At 40.3% G+C, this 14,096-nt stretch overlaps 5 protein-coding genes across 5 annotated transcripts; 2 read left to right on the top strand and 3 right to left on the bottom strand.

Annotated features, from left to right (window-relative positions):
* Window positions 1-174: 174 nt before the first annotated feature.
* BATDEDRAFT_24630 (uncharacterized protein) lies at window positions 175-3,462 on the top strand (the record flags this gene model as incomplete). The annotated part of the gene is made up of 11 exons (XM_006678439.1): window positions 175-427; window positions 538-715; window positions 742-826; window positions 934-1,100; window positions 1,176-1,549; window positions 1,652-2,015; window positions 2,109-2,257; window positions 2,360-2,513; window positions 2,650-2,858; window positions 2,945-3,193; window positions 3,281-3,462. 11 exons carry the CDS (start codon window positions 175-177, stop codon window positions 3,460-3,462), a joined length of 2,364 nt encoding a protein of 787 aa, XP_006678502.1.
* Window positions 3,463-3,602: 140 nt separating this feature from the next.
* BATDEDRAFT_88422 (uncharacterized protein) lies at window positions 3,603-4,850 on the bottom strand (the record flags this gene model as incomplete). The annotated part of the gene is made up of 6 exons (XM_006678625.1): window positions 3,603-3,749; window positions 3,836-3,966; window positions 4,056-4,148; window positions 4,231-4,350; window positions 4,454-4,531; window positions 4,790-4,850. The coding sequence occupies 6 exons, from the start codon at window positions 4,848-4,850 to the stop codon at window positions 3,603-3,605; spliced, it is 630 nt and encodes a 209-aa protein (XP_006678688.1).
* A 1,150-nt stretch (window positions 4,851-6,000) lies between these two features.
* BATDEDRAFT_11038 (uncharacterized protein) lies at window positions 6,001-6,852 on the top strand (the record flags this gene model as incomplete). The annotated part of the gene is made up of 1 exon (XM_006678272.1): window positions 6,001-6,852. A coding segment is annotated over one exon (852 nt), but the record flags the coding sequence as incomplete, so codon positions are not given.
* Window positions 6,853-8,223: 1,371 nt separating this feature from the next.
* On the bottom strand, window positions 8,224-9,491 carry BATDEDRAFT_88421 (uncharacterized protein; the record flags this gene model as incomplete). The annotated part of the gene is made up of 2 exons (XM_006678624.1): window positions 8,224-8,453; window positions 8,528-9,491. 2 exons carry the CDS (start codon window positions 9,489-9,491, stop codon window positions 8,224-8,226), a joined length of 1,194 nt encoding a protein of 397 aa, XP_006678687.1.
* A 426-nt stretch (window positions 9,492-9,917) lies between these two features.
* On the bottom strand, window positions 9,918-11,597 carry BATDEDRAFT_10949 (uncharacterized protein; the record flags this gene model as incomplete). Its single annotated transcript, XM_006678260.1, has 3 exons — window positions 9,918-10,308; window positions 11,146-11,230; window positions 11,309-11,597. 3 exons carry the CDS (start codon window positions 11,595-11,597, stop codon window positions 9,918-9,920), a joined length of 765 nt encoding a protein of 254 aa, XP_006678323.1.
* Between the last annotated feature and the right edge of the window lie 2,499 nt (window positions 11,598-14,096).

The following is a 14,096-nucleotide window of genomic DNA, read 5'->3' as shown; positions in this document are numbered from 1 at the left end:
CATCTTTAGATGAACCATTCCAGTTTAACTGCGTTTCTTATTCTATTGCACCAATAAATCGAATTGCGCGCTGATGCTGTTAATGCTTCGAGATTGCATGTCAAGTTTGTAGATTTATAAAGTTCAACATTAACATTTGTTGGATTCACTTTAATTGGTTTATACCAAGACCGTATGCCTGAACTAGGATTAACACTCAAAAATGCACCACTATTCACCAACTGCATGACATGGTCAAAACATGGTCAAGCTGCCATCACAGTATCCAACGACATACATATTGTCACTCCATCACTCACGGAGAAAGACTGCATGGCTCTTACTTCGCTCACTATAAACCATCTTACTTTAAATATTCCTTCAGTACCGAGAGGATTGGTTGCAAGTCAACCCATTCCCATGATTTCACCTGCTAGTTGCCAAGACGGTTTGTAAATCGCCAATGTTAATAAATTCTATTCAATTACAATCGCATTAGCAAGCGTCAATGTAAAAATATAATGATCGACACTCTGATCAAGTTTTTGATACTGTTAGTCATTGGAAAACAGACTCATAGAGGATTGATGCTCAACTACTCTTTGCCTGAATCGTTTCGTTGTGCAGTGTGGTCACCACTCGGACTATCAAAAACTTTTACGCAAGTAAATTGCTATTTGACAACTTACGAGTTGATTGCGGATTCAATCTATTCCTTGTCTGGGTTTTTGTTGATGTACTAATCTCATTTCTTAATACTAGGTGTCTGCTATTGGTAGTAACTACGCATTTTCGGGTATCGCTTGTTCAAGCAATAAATGATCCTGCAACGGGCGAGTGGGCGTGTGTAGGTTCAACATTCACTAGTGTTTATCACGTTATGGAATCGTTCTACACCCTCAAACCAAGCTGCTATGTTTTGCTAATCAAATATTTTGTAATATTTGGACTTAGGCTGCAGATATGTCAGAGACTGTTACAAAGTACTATACTGAAAAATGTCCCGATATAGCTGTTTTACATGTTCAAACAATTTCTGCAAGTTGGTCTGATCGTGTCGGTCCTCAAAACGTATCATTTATTGCATTGGGAAGTGAAAGTGGAGCAGTATCTGTATGGAGGTAATGACTCGAATTTTATCTGATACAAGTGTACATTGATTTTAAATAGTATCATTACCCATTTAAATAACACAGGTTTGATTCACTTGACGAGATTAATCCATGTTTATGGTTTCAAGCATGCAAATCTCGTATAACGACTACAGAATTTTCTCAATGGATCGAATCAGCACACAATTCATCCATTGTACAACTTGCAACATCGACAGTGGATGGAAGTGTGCACATACATCAAATTCAATATGAACACGATACAAAAGAAATAATTTTACTTGGTAGCAGATGTGTGCTAGATCCTGGTTCCGGGCTAGTTACAGTCTGTCGGTTTTCTCCTTTTGTAGATAAAAAGTCGTTTTTACTCATGGTTGGCCGAGGACGATGGATTCATTTGTGTACTTTGGATCAGGCGTCTACCTCTCTACTACTCCCTACATGGGAATCCATATCCAGTAAGTAGACCATCAATCAACTGGAATGATCTGATAAATGCAGGTTTGAAATACATGTGATTGAATAGCCTTTAATATTAAAATCTCATTGGCTGATAACAGGCATTATATGGACTCGCGACCCAAGCTATCTCCGTATCTATACTACAGATGGAAAATGTATTGCTGTATCTATTGTACAATCTGATATTGATTTGAAATTAACACCTACAATCGTTCAAGACCACTCCCATGCACTGCTCCTTGAATCTTTTCCCTATGTTCAAAAAGTATCAAATGACGTTGAAACTATGGTTGAGCACTCCAAAGCATCACATATTGAAAACACCGATATAAACAATGATGATGACGACATGAGCCAATTTTCAGAGGATTTGCCAATGGGTAGTCTTACCGATCGATTGAGACTGCAGGTATTCGGTGCAGCACACTCTATGTATGGATATCAAGATATCGTGTTGATTATGTATGTGTTGATGTTATGCAATGTTACTTTTTATTTTGATATCCTGGTAGTAAAAGTATCTAACTCGGCAGTATATGCCTGAGTATGCAATAGTTGCGATGCTCGTATTTCACAATTGTACAAGACTGACACTCGTTCCATATCAAATGCTATAATCTGGACACCTCCTGATACCTTTTTTCAAAATCGTCCAATTCAAGTCACGCCCGAGTCTATTGCAATGCTTGTAGATCCTAAGCAATGTAATCTATATGTTTGGTGTGCAACATGCACATTTTTGTAAGCTTTCTGGCAGCAAGACACTAATCTATTGTATATAACGTACCACATATGCTGATATATAGTCGAAATATCAACACCACAGTGTAAAGCATGGGGAATGATACAAGAAACGATAGGTGAAGGTGTCAAAATGCTAACACTATCAGACTCTCTTGGTTTTTTTTCGATTATTCAATACCTGGAAAGTACTTATATAATGGCTGATCATCCAACAATGTAAGTGTATACAAAACCATGATACGCATTCAACACTGATGGTGTTTACAAATGAGCGTGTCTGTTTCAAAGAATGATTTGATGCTGATCTACTTGCAATGTCGCAATATCATCTCAATGTACTTTTGAATATTAGAGATGGCATAGAATCATTGTTTAATGATCCAGGAATAAACGCACTTCGAGCCATTGTAAACATATTGAGTAGCACGTCTCAACTATGGATGATTTCTCCTGACGCAGAAAGCATTAATGAATCACTGGTTGCCAAAATCCACACACTATGTGGACACTACATTCAAAGTTTTGCCATATCCACTAAATTCCTGTACGACCAGTTGACAGGTATGCCTCATTTTATTTACAAATTAGTCAGTATATATGAACATGTAGGAGTTTAATTTTAATTGTATCTCGCGTGGTAATAATAGATGTGGATATCCAGCTTGCTCGCCATATTTTCAAAGTGGCAGTTAGCTTTGCACATGATAGTCAAGCCGAAAATACTGTATCGTCGACTTCAAATACGATTGACATATTCAAATTAGTTTTAGGTGATGATGTAAGCACTGATGATGATTTGAAAGCAGGATTGGTAGAAGCATGTCCAGCTTGTGAAAGTCCTATACCTGTCGATGATACTGCCATTAGTCAACCATGCGTAAATGGGCATGCATGGGGTAAGCTGATTAGATTGTTCACCAATTATTTTTTATCAAGTCATTTATTTTACAATATTTATTCATCTAATTGATGATGTGGGTTAGGACGATGTGCATTGACGTTCAAGCTGATTGGTACACCGAATATTATATCGTGTTTGGGATGCAAGCGTGGACAGCTTTGGTTGGACCCAGAAAAAGGACCGTTACATGCAGCTATTCATTCGATTGAAATGTGTATTTACTGTGGCGATCGATTTCGTGGACCTAATCTTGCATTAATTTAACATGTCTTTTCAACCCCTAAACTCACTCAGTGTATTAAATATCCAAACGTACTTGCCATTTGAATTATGAATCATTATATTTTTAACGCATGGTTTGGCAATGTTTTATCAAAATATTTGGCTGGCCTTGAATGCATAGTTTAAATTTGAATATTTGCAAGTGCAATACGACTCAATTGAAAGTCTTCAAGTCGTTTTGCATTCGCATCAGAAAGTGTGATATGGTCATTGTCTTTCCATCTTTGACTTGCCATTTCAAGTTTTTTGGTCATCCGTCCTAGTGTTTCCTGTAACATTTTGCATTTGTGAAATAATATATAAGCATGCCAAGCTATCATGTTTTTGAAAGTTTGAAAAAGCAAGAATATAGTACATTCAACATGGCTTCAAACTCGTTTGTCATGTATGTCATTTTCATGTTCTGTTCTTCGATCAATGCATCTTTGTCCATCATTGTCGCCTCATATATTCGTTTTTCCTCAGAATAGGTATGCTGGGTATAAGCTAGATTTTCCATAAGCACAAGAGTTGAACCATTTAGCTTTGACAAATTTTAGATGAAAATAGCAAGCTTTCAAAGCTAGATGACGTACCCAGTTTTGACTTTAGATCCAATACTTTTTTCTCCAATGATTCTATTTTGGTCATCATTTCCGACTGCATAGTCTTGTACTGCCGACTCATATCTACTCATTCATCATATTGTAATTTTTTTAAATTTTGAATTAATGATTCACCCAACAAGCCATGCAAACACATGAATCTTACCTGATGACAACTCTAATCGATCTTGTGTTCGCATTTCAAGAAGATTCTCTAATCCATTGATTTTTTGTTTATGCTCAGTGAGTTGCTGTCGTAGCCGGACATTCAAATCATTTTTCATTTCTGAAAATGAAAAATACAACATGTATATTAGCTTTTGATACAACTGAATGTTGAATGCATAACCAAGATGGATTTAAAAAAGCATGAAATGAACGATTCTAACCTATTTCGTACTGTAGCGATTTCATTTCAAGGTTTGCTTTGAGGAGCTGGTCTTCCAAACTCATTTCAATCGTGTCCGCTAAATAAAATTCAACAAAAATTCAAAGCAGAAGTTAGACTTAAACCCAATGCTGTATCATTATCAATTAAGTTTAGTTTAATCAAAAACTATTTTGGGATTGGGTGAGTTCAAGAAGTGCTCATTGATATAAAGTCGCCATGTTCAATGGACTAGTCGCGAAATGGCGACATCTTGAAAATATCTTGCTGCAACAGTATGGAAGCAGTCAATGAATTCATGCAATGCTTTAAGAAAATAAAAAATAAAACTGCATACCCAGCTCAGGAGCAGACTTTTCAGTCTTTTTCTTTGCAGACCCAGACTTTTTAGGAGGCATATTCAAGGTTGAGTAGCGTAAAAGATTGGCACGAAAAGTAAAGTCAATTCCACGTGACTTGAAGTGCTTGAAAACATGAGCCAAACTTGAACAAGATGGCAGAATTATATTGACATTGACCGTTGGGCATAATCTAAAACTATTTGAAAAATAGTCTTGAAAACCATTAAACTACTTTTCTGTGACATGGCAGCTTACATTGGGGTCACTGTTGCTATTGTTAAACTACTTTTCTGTGACATGGCAGCTTACATTGGGGTCACTGTTGCTATTGGTAACCTAGATTTGCTCTCTTGACTACTCACATGCCAAACTGCCTTGAGTTTTGAATATATTTATCGCTGTAACTGGACTATATCACCATGCAAGCTTCAATATTGATAGTCTGTTATGGGTAGTGCATTACACTAACTGGATTGTTTTTTTGGAATATTCCGCATTCGTTATTTTACAAAACTATATCTGGATGGCTGCAATGATCGATCATTGAATCATTGTTTCTTTCGACCTTGCTACTAATCAAGCCGGAAATATATGTATTTCAGTAGCGCTTAATATCCAAAAACATGTGCACAACAAGCTAGCAGAGCGAGCTATTGCTTTGGATACTGCAAGTGACAGCAACACCACCATTGAGGAGAATACTGGAGGTGATGATGCCACAAGACATCTGTCTTGTCCTTCAGGACATGTGGAAGAAATCTGTAATTACCGCTTGATTACTGAACAAAATAAGCACAGCTTGGATGCAGATGGCAAAAATGACCTTTGTAGTGGGAACCATGATAGTACCAATAGTTTGATGGGCCGTAATCGAGCAAAAGCAGAAACCGCACAAGCATGTTCGAATCGTGGCTTATCAATTCCTTTCAATACCAATAACTATGGTGCTTGTGATTCAGAAGAAACTAGCAGCCAGGAAGAAGACAATGACTGGCTTGCTCGAAAACCCTTTATGCAAGGCCCATCTACACTAAATCCGTACAACTTTACACCAGCTACTCAAGGATTATCCTTGTCACTGCCATCGTCGTGTGTACTGCAATCTATAACCATACCACCAATACCCACCGCTTCATCCTCGTCTCCCTTGCTTTGGCCGCATATTAGACAGGTGTTTGATAGATCAATCAACAATGGCGATTCATCCATGACTTGTGAAGGACAGCGCGTATTCAACTATGAAAATAACGTGGACTATGTCAACGGATCAGATTTACTAGTCTCTAACCCATCTCATTCTTATAGACTTCAAAATAGCCAATCTAGCCATGCACCTGGAACCTCGTACTTGAGTGAACGGCTGTGGTGGGTAGGAATGGCAGTTATGCTTCTTGGCGAACTGGGAAATTTTGCCGCGTATGGGTTTGCACCAGCAGTTTTGGTTGCTCCATTGGGCACTGTTGCATTGATATCCAATGCTCTTATTGCGCCTGCTTTTTTAGGTGAAACGCTGCGTAATCAAGATATAGTTGGTATTCTATTTGCTGTCCTAGGCACGGGAATCATTTTGGCTGTTAGCAGTCAAATAAGCGAGCCAACACTTTCAGCAGATGATATTGTTGCTGCCTTGACTCAACCGCAATTTGTACTCTACTGTATTGTTACTGCAAGTATCCTTAGTGTCATGCTTGCCATCTCGTACACACCTTATGGTCGCAAATACATTTTTGTAGATTTAAGCATTGTAGCATTGTTTGGCGGATACACCGTACTGGCAACAAAAGCACTTTCAAGTCTGCTAAAGATGTCCTTTTTTCTTTTATCTAGTCACTGGGTAGTTTATTTGATGATTTTTGTTCTAACATCGACAGCAGTGCTTCAAGTCCAGCATTTAAACCGAGCCCTCTCTGCATTTGATTCAGTGGAAGTTATTCCAACCAACTTTGTTCTGTTTACCACATCTAGCATCATTGGGTCTTCTATTTTGTACAATGATTTGCAGAGAACAAATCCTTTGGCCCTTTTGGGTGTCATTTGTATGTTTTTTGGAGTTATTTTGATTACTGGAAAGCGTGACGCCATTCGATCTCGCAGTGCCGAAGTGCTCAATGGATATGCAATTGAGCAAGAAACTCCTATAGACGAATACAATGGCGAAGAGCGTGACTTTACGCAGGGTCGTGTATATCAACTCGACCGAACATATCGGCCTCACAGTACTGCTAACTGCACCTTTGATTGTATTCCAGAATATCACGAGGCTCTGTTTGCTAGTGATGAGTTCCAGTCCACTACTCGATCCATCTCAGTTGCCGACTCACTACCTATACCAAAGTTTGGAGTAAATACTACATCCAGGCCTTTGTCACATATACATTGCTCACAATCGTTACAACCACAGCACCTTGCTCATTTTCATCATTGCCAAACCAACACATCAAATTGTTTGGACACGGATACCTATCATTTGCATACACATGTTCCTGGACAATCATTGCATTCCCCCTTGACACACACGACAACTCATTCACCACTTGATGCATCGTATTCTACTCCATGTCTGCGATCCATGCGTCAGTTTCAACGCCAGCGGCAAACCAGCGCAAGCCCGAGTAATAGTAGCGTACTCAGTATGGCAAGTGATGCCAGCCAAACGTGTAAAGAAGCGTGTCGCTTTTATCGACTCGATGGTAATTTCACATTACCAAATAGAGGCAATCTACATCGAGTTCCATGTAGACGAAAGATAAGCGAGTCTTTGCCGACTAGGATGGCGGATGCCACGTTTAAAAACATTGCTACTGTGTTCCAGTCGTTTGGAACGCATCAAATTAGGCGGATGGAATTGGATTGCATGGTTGATGCACATGCAAGTAGTGCGGCTACAGGTTCAAGTGGATGCGTGTCACCTCGCAGACCAATAAGCTCTACGTTGCATCTGCCGTATCATCCGAGTGATTCGATATCTCCTTTACCTACTGGAATGTCTGAGCATCAAGAGTTTATCCATTGAGCAGAATAATGAACTAAAATTAAGCAACTTTACATCATACAGTTGCTAACTTCAAACCAATAGCCTGTTTCATCACCACGTCTATTCTCACTTTACTCTTGAACTTATTTAATCACTAGTCAACCAAGTCACTGCATAATAAAAAGTCCGAGGACATTCACTTTTGGACTGTAGTTCAGATTCTTGTTGGGGGTACCCACTCACTGAGACACAATCCTGCAGTTGAAATAAACACTAATCCGCAACCATATAATCTTGATGAAAATCAAAAGTTGATTATGGCTGTATAAAAGCAGTTTGAAGTGCATTGGATAAACCTGAAGTAAAAACAATCAAACACCAATTTTCAATTCATTTGTGTTGTAATATATGCATTACATACTAGTATTATAAAAGCAAGTGTGACAACCATCATTCTTAAGATTTGGAGTCATGATTTGGCATATTCGCACCAGGATGTTCGGTATAGGATGGATGACAATCATGGGGTTTAGAATTGATTGCTGTAAACAAAACATCATCGTTGATTGAATTTGTATCAGAAACGGAATTGTCCAAATCACCCATCATTTCGTTGTAAGGCAGACGGAATTTCTTTTCTTGACAAGTCTGTAAAACAGCGGTACCATGCGAATCCACGGAATCACCTAGATGAGTATTTAGCAAAGCATTATTGTTAGTACGACATTAGCACAACACTGCATTTAAAGGAATGACTTACAATCCGAGTCTCTCTTAGGTCCACAGAACAGCCGGTTGATATGTTTATTTTGTGCACCTGTTTTGGCTTTTGCATTTTGTTTTTTAAATAGCCCGGGGTAGAATTTGTTAAGACGCTCATATGCGATGTATGAACAAATCATCACCACACCTGCCATGGCAAAAAGCAGTAGTACAAGCTGAGGTGTCTTGGATGGCGGAGCTGCATCACCAGAATCCTTAAACAGGACCCATTGGGCTTCAATTCGAGTCGAGGGTTCACAAGTCGAGGCTTGTGCTAGAATGTTATCATCACTGGATAAAGGCAAACTGCAATCTTGATCTGAATAAAATTGTGCACCAAAAACGTATGCCTTGACTTGACCGGAATGAAGCGAGATGGATGGTGAGCAGGAATACTTGTCAGCTCGAAAAACGGAGTAAGCATATCGAACTGTCGATTTTCGTGAAATTTCGGTTGAACTGACGTTTAGGGTGGGCGCGGCTATAGTGTATAAAGAAGATGAAGGATCATTCGTCTCAGGACAGTCGGATACAAGCGATTGGATTAAAACAGATGTGCCGGGAGTTGGTTCTAAATGAAGATTGCCATCGACAACAGGAGCTGGACCCATAACAGTTCCTTGACTGCATCCAAATAATCGCTCAGATTGAATGGTGACATTGTTGACGACCGTTTCTTTGCCAATATTGGGAACGCATCCAGACTTGGCGAAATCAGAAGAGCTGGAACTGAGTGGACATGAATGGCAAAGCATACGGACTGCAGAAGGTGTAGGTGAAGTGTTATTTTTTGTAAGCTGCCAAAAGTAGTGAACTGATTCTTGGGTAGCGCAAGCAAATGGATTGGTACTTATGGTCTGAGTATTCGAATTCATCCAAGGCACATAAAACTCTTTTGAAACAATGTCCGAAGGACAGTGAATGCGCATCAATGGAGTTGGCGAGTTAGATAATGCAGGCATTCTCTAATAGGTTTGCAATTGCGATTCAAAGTAAACAACTGTCAATCTATAAGTTTTATGGAGTGGGTTGAAAAGCTAAACTCGCCCTTAGGCTTAGTTTTACACAGTCACCAAGCCGCAAGCTTATATCAAATCTACTCGACTTGTATACTGAACAAACGTAGTATCCACACAACTTGCTTTGTAACCCTTAAATTTTGCGGTCATGGACGCCCTTTTCAACAAGCTTAACCAAACCCAAAAAATGGTGATGAACAATTGAATGGAAATTTGACCGTATTACTGAAAACAAACACTACCAATACAGCCCTCTAGTAAAGTCTGTCAGATTGTGGTTGACTTTCTAATACTACCGATTAACCCAAACTATCATGATTTTTCATATTTAAACAATTTCAGACAAATTTGTTTAATCAATGCTCAAAGTCAAATCTCTACTCGCCATACACGAACAGTCTGGTCCATTGCACCAGAAACCAAGGTATCACCAACCACTCTAACAGCACCCACAGGTCGATCGTGTCCTACCAATGTCGTACAATGACTTAGTAGGGCTTGTCCAGTGGTATTCCTACGAAGAAGAGCCACGCCCACTTCCCCGCATGCTACTATCACTCTTGTACGATCACACGCAATTGCAGTAACAGATCCTCCCACTCTCATTTCGCACAGTGATATAGATGGCGTCTGAATATTGTTCCGGAGATCCCATACTTTGACTGTGCGATCCGCACTTCCGGTAATAAGCTGATCATCATCAAACCATACTCCGTTAACACTGCCTGAATGACCATGAATCACTTGATATGGCTTTTCGCTATTCATGCGCAAATCCCATAGCCTCACTGTGCCGTTTCCATGTCCTGATGCCATCAGATGTTGCTGGAAATATAGACTTGCAACATGTCCACTATTGGCATGAATGGATTGAACACTCACATGAGATGTATTGGCGCCAGTAATGTCATAGTACTCATCGCTCGATGATGTCGATCGCCATGCGTCTGCACCATGATATGTTAGCGATGAGGTCGACACGTTTCCAAATGCTTGTCCACTAAAAGTGTCTTTTGCAACTGGGGTCAAGGCAGGTGTATGGCTCACAGAAGCTGAATAAAAATCAAAGTCGGCTGAATAGATATTTGAACGCAGAGGTTGTGCTGTAGACTTGGCATCGTCAATTTGTGTCCAACCTTCAAATTCAGGTTGACCAAAAAGAGCAGAATAAGGAACCGATAAAGTAGTAGCTGCAGGTTGATGTGATGATGCATTTGGGTATTCGTTGCAATAGTCAGATTGAGAAACCGTTTCAAAAACGTCAATGGCATCTACATTGCTGCCATGTCCAAATCCAACCTGGAAAACCTTCAAAGCCTTTCCTGTTTGAATGTCCCATTGTCGAATAGTTTGGTCAGAAGATCCGGAAAACAGTGTTTTATCATCAAACATAAGTGATGTGATCCCGCCAGTATGTCCCTCATATGTATGCACATGGCATCCGCCACGAGAAGACCCATCATAGTCATCATCATCCCTGTTTTCATGGTCGTCAAAGGATGTGCGCAAACTAGAAGCTCGAACAAGCTGAAGGTCTTTACTACTGGTGGTAGGCAATCCAGTCTCATGCTCAGAGTCGTGATTCAAATTGTGAAACCCATTCACTTTCCACTGTCGAAGGGTATGATCGCTTGAGCCAGAAATCACTGTTGTTCCACGAACTTGAACTGCTCTGATCCAGCCTAGTATACAAAGTTCAAGTCACGCGTGTAAGCTAAACATGTATTGCTTTGTTAGTATATTGTGCAACTTAAACTCACCAGTGTGACCAGTCAAAACAGCAGCGCAGCCATATGTTGTCAAGTCCCAAACACGAACAGTCTTGTCTGCAGATCCAGAAACCATTAGAGCACGCGGCGACTCAAAATGCACACATTCAACTGAATCAGTGTGACCCACTAATGTCTTCATGCAAGAGTTGGTAGGGATGTCAGCCTCAAGTCGCTCAAGAAGAAGAACAGAGTCATCACGAATAGTACGAATGGCTTTTTCTACTCTGATTGTTTGGTCGCCAATGGTGCCAATACGCTCATCCAGCGAGTCTACCATTTCAGAAATTCTAAGCTCACGTTGAACTATGCTACGCAGTGATTCGGAAAGTTCTTGTTTGCGCGTAGTTAGCTGTGCAATCTGGTCTTCGACACTCTGCAGCTCAGAGTCGAGGCAATTCTACAATCAAGCAGAGATCAGTACGATTATCAAAGAGATCATGCAAGCAAATCAAAGTTTAACTCACTCTGGTTTCCTCAAGTTCGTCTGCCTCAGAAATGAGCACATCACGCTCACTCAAAAGCTCAGAGAAAATACGGGTGATGTTTTGTAGCATGGATGAATGATGTCGAGCCTTTTCAGGTATACGTGATTTAGCTACAGCCAGTGAAGGGTGCTGTTGCTGTCTGAGTTCCTGATTAGGTGCGGGTAAAAGTGGCTGATTTGGAATTCTAGTGGTAGATTTAGGATTGGTATGTTTAATCAGAGTGGATGATGGAGAGTGAGTGGACAGAATAGTGGGTGTAGGGTTTCGAGGTTGTTTTCGAGATGAAAACATCAACTGACCCAATGTGAGAAGTGCACGAGTGGGCGATCCTCGTCCAGATGTCAATTGGTCGGGTTTAGCTCGTGGTTTAGATAGGCGAGGATGAGAGGCTCTAAAGCCCTGATAAAAAGTAATTCCTCCTTCGGTATCTGATGGGTCGTCAAGAATACAAGTAGATGATTGTGATTTTAAAAAGGCAGCAGTGGATTGTGAGTTGGGAACATGATTTGCTTCATTGCTAAGTGGTAACGATGCTTCAGATGTACTAGAACGCTGTTCCAATTCAAGTGTCATGGTTTCTGGTGTCATGGAATGATCTAATAGACGAAGCCCGTTGCTATTATCAGCAGAAGGTGTTTCTGAATCAGTCAATGGAAGATGTAGGTCGACAGTTGCTGTTGATTCTTGAGTTGTATTAAAACTGCTGGTTGCAGCAAAACTAGTTAGATGTTGCATTCAGATAGTGTCAGTACAATGAAATCAATAGAATTGAATGATATTGAATGATATCAAACACAAGCTGTTACTGGCCAGATGCAAGACCAACAGAACAAGCCTATCAGCAAGTGGATCAAGAATCAAAGTCGACTTCACAATGCAGAGCATTGTGCACGTGAAGCTCAAGACATGAACTATTCATCACAAGCAGCATACTGATAGGGATGATTAGGGTTAATATGAGTTGAAAGGGAGGATTTTTCTAGATGGACAAGAGCAATGGCTCTTGATGGCCATTCAAGTCAATGGAATCACTCGTGGCATAAGATTCAGATAAGATGGAGTCGAGTAGTAACTCATTGTCAAGATTGACTGGTTACTCTGGTGAATCTATTCAAATGCGTGTTCATACGCAGTAATAAAATGCACTCACATATCAGTAGCAGCGGGATGTTGGTCGAGATGGTTGGTCTGTTCCTGCGCATCAAAGAGATCTCGGTTTACTGGAATGCTGGCCCAAGTGTTTGTTCCGATATTTACCATTTTTTCAACCACAGGAGAAACGGATGATCCAATTGTACTGATGGAGCTCCATGGATTAGAGAAAAATGCAGTGATGGATGCCGTGTTCATAGTAGAACCGTAAAGGCCTTTTCCTAGTGCAGAAGTGGATGAAGGGAATATGGGTGTCGTCAAAAGGGATGCCACTTGTAACTGCTGTGCATTGGAAAGCGTTGCAGGAGCACCAAGAAATTCAGTATGTGGCAATGAGTAAGTCAGATCCATCGTACGATTCAATGCAAGTTGATAATCTAAATCGGTAAATTGGCTGTAGTTGGGTGGATGATGCTGCACATCTTCAGCTGTGGATAACATAGGTGAATGGCGCAAGTATTCAGGCAAAGGGTATAGGCAAGCAGGATCGCTTGAATGTAGGAGATTGGGTTCCATGAACATTGATTTAGAAAAGAGTTTTGATTCAAGATTATCATTATGACTATCACTGTCATGAACGGGTGATTGCAGTAGATCCAATGGCAAGAATTTGGAATCCATATTAGTCTCTCCACCAGTTGCAGATACCGTCAATACCGAATAGTTGTTGATACCTGCTCGGTAGTGATCGCAATGCATCACTGCGCAATCACTGCCAGCACCAACGCTACTATTGGCACCAGCTACATTAGTACAACCGCGAAGGTTGTTGCTAGACAGACTGTCATTCGTCATGAATAAATCCAGCAGTCTGATTGAATTTAAACTGCAACTGATACAAAGGATTAGCGGGTGTAATGCGGGATCACCAATTCAAGGATGTCAAATTACACCAGACAGCAGTTGATAAAAGTTGCGAGTGTGTGGTAATCAAAAGTGATAAAAATTGGGTTTTAATCTTGCATCGTCGAGAAACAAGCCACCATCCAATGCATGCATACATTTAAGGACGATTCAAAAGTAAATAGGGCCAGACCATCCTTTTAAAAGGAATGGTTTAAGGACTACACTTGGATCGAACAAGGCTTGCAACTGTCCGTTTAGCAAGCAAAATAGGGAGTAGTCAAGGAAGATTGCTG

The sequence above is a fragment of the Batrachochytrium dendrobatidis genome (assembly GCF_000203795.2).
Source record: "Batrachochytrium dendrobatidis JAM81 unplaced genomic scaffold BATDEscaffold_5, whole genome shotgun sequence".
NCBI classification, from domain to species: domain Eukaryota; kingdom Fungi; phylum Chytridiomycota; class Chytridiomycetes; order Rhizophydiales; genus Batrachochytrium; species Batrachochytrium dendrobatidis.
This window is presented reverse-complemented; position numbering and strand designations above follow the sequence as displayed.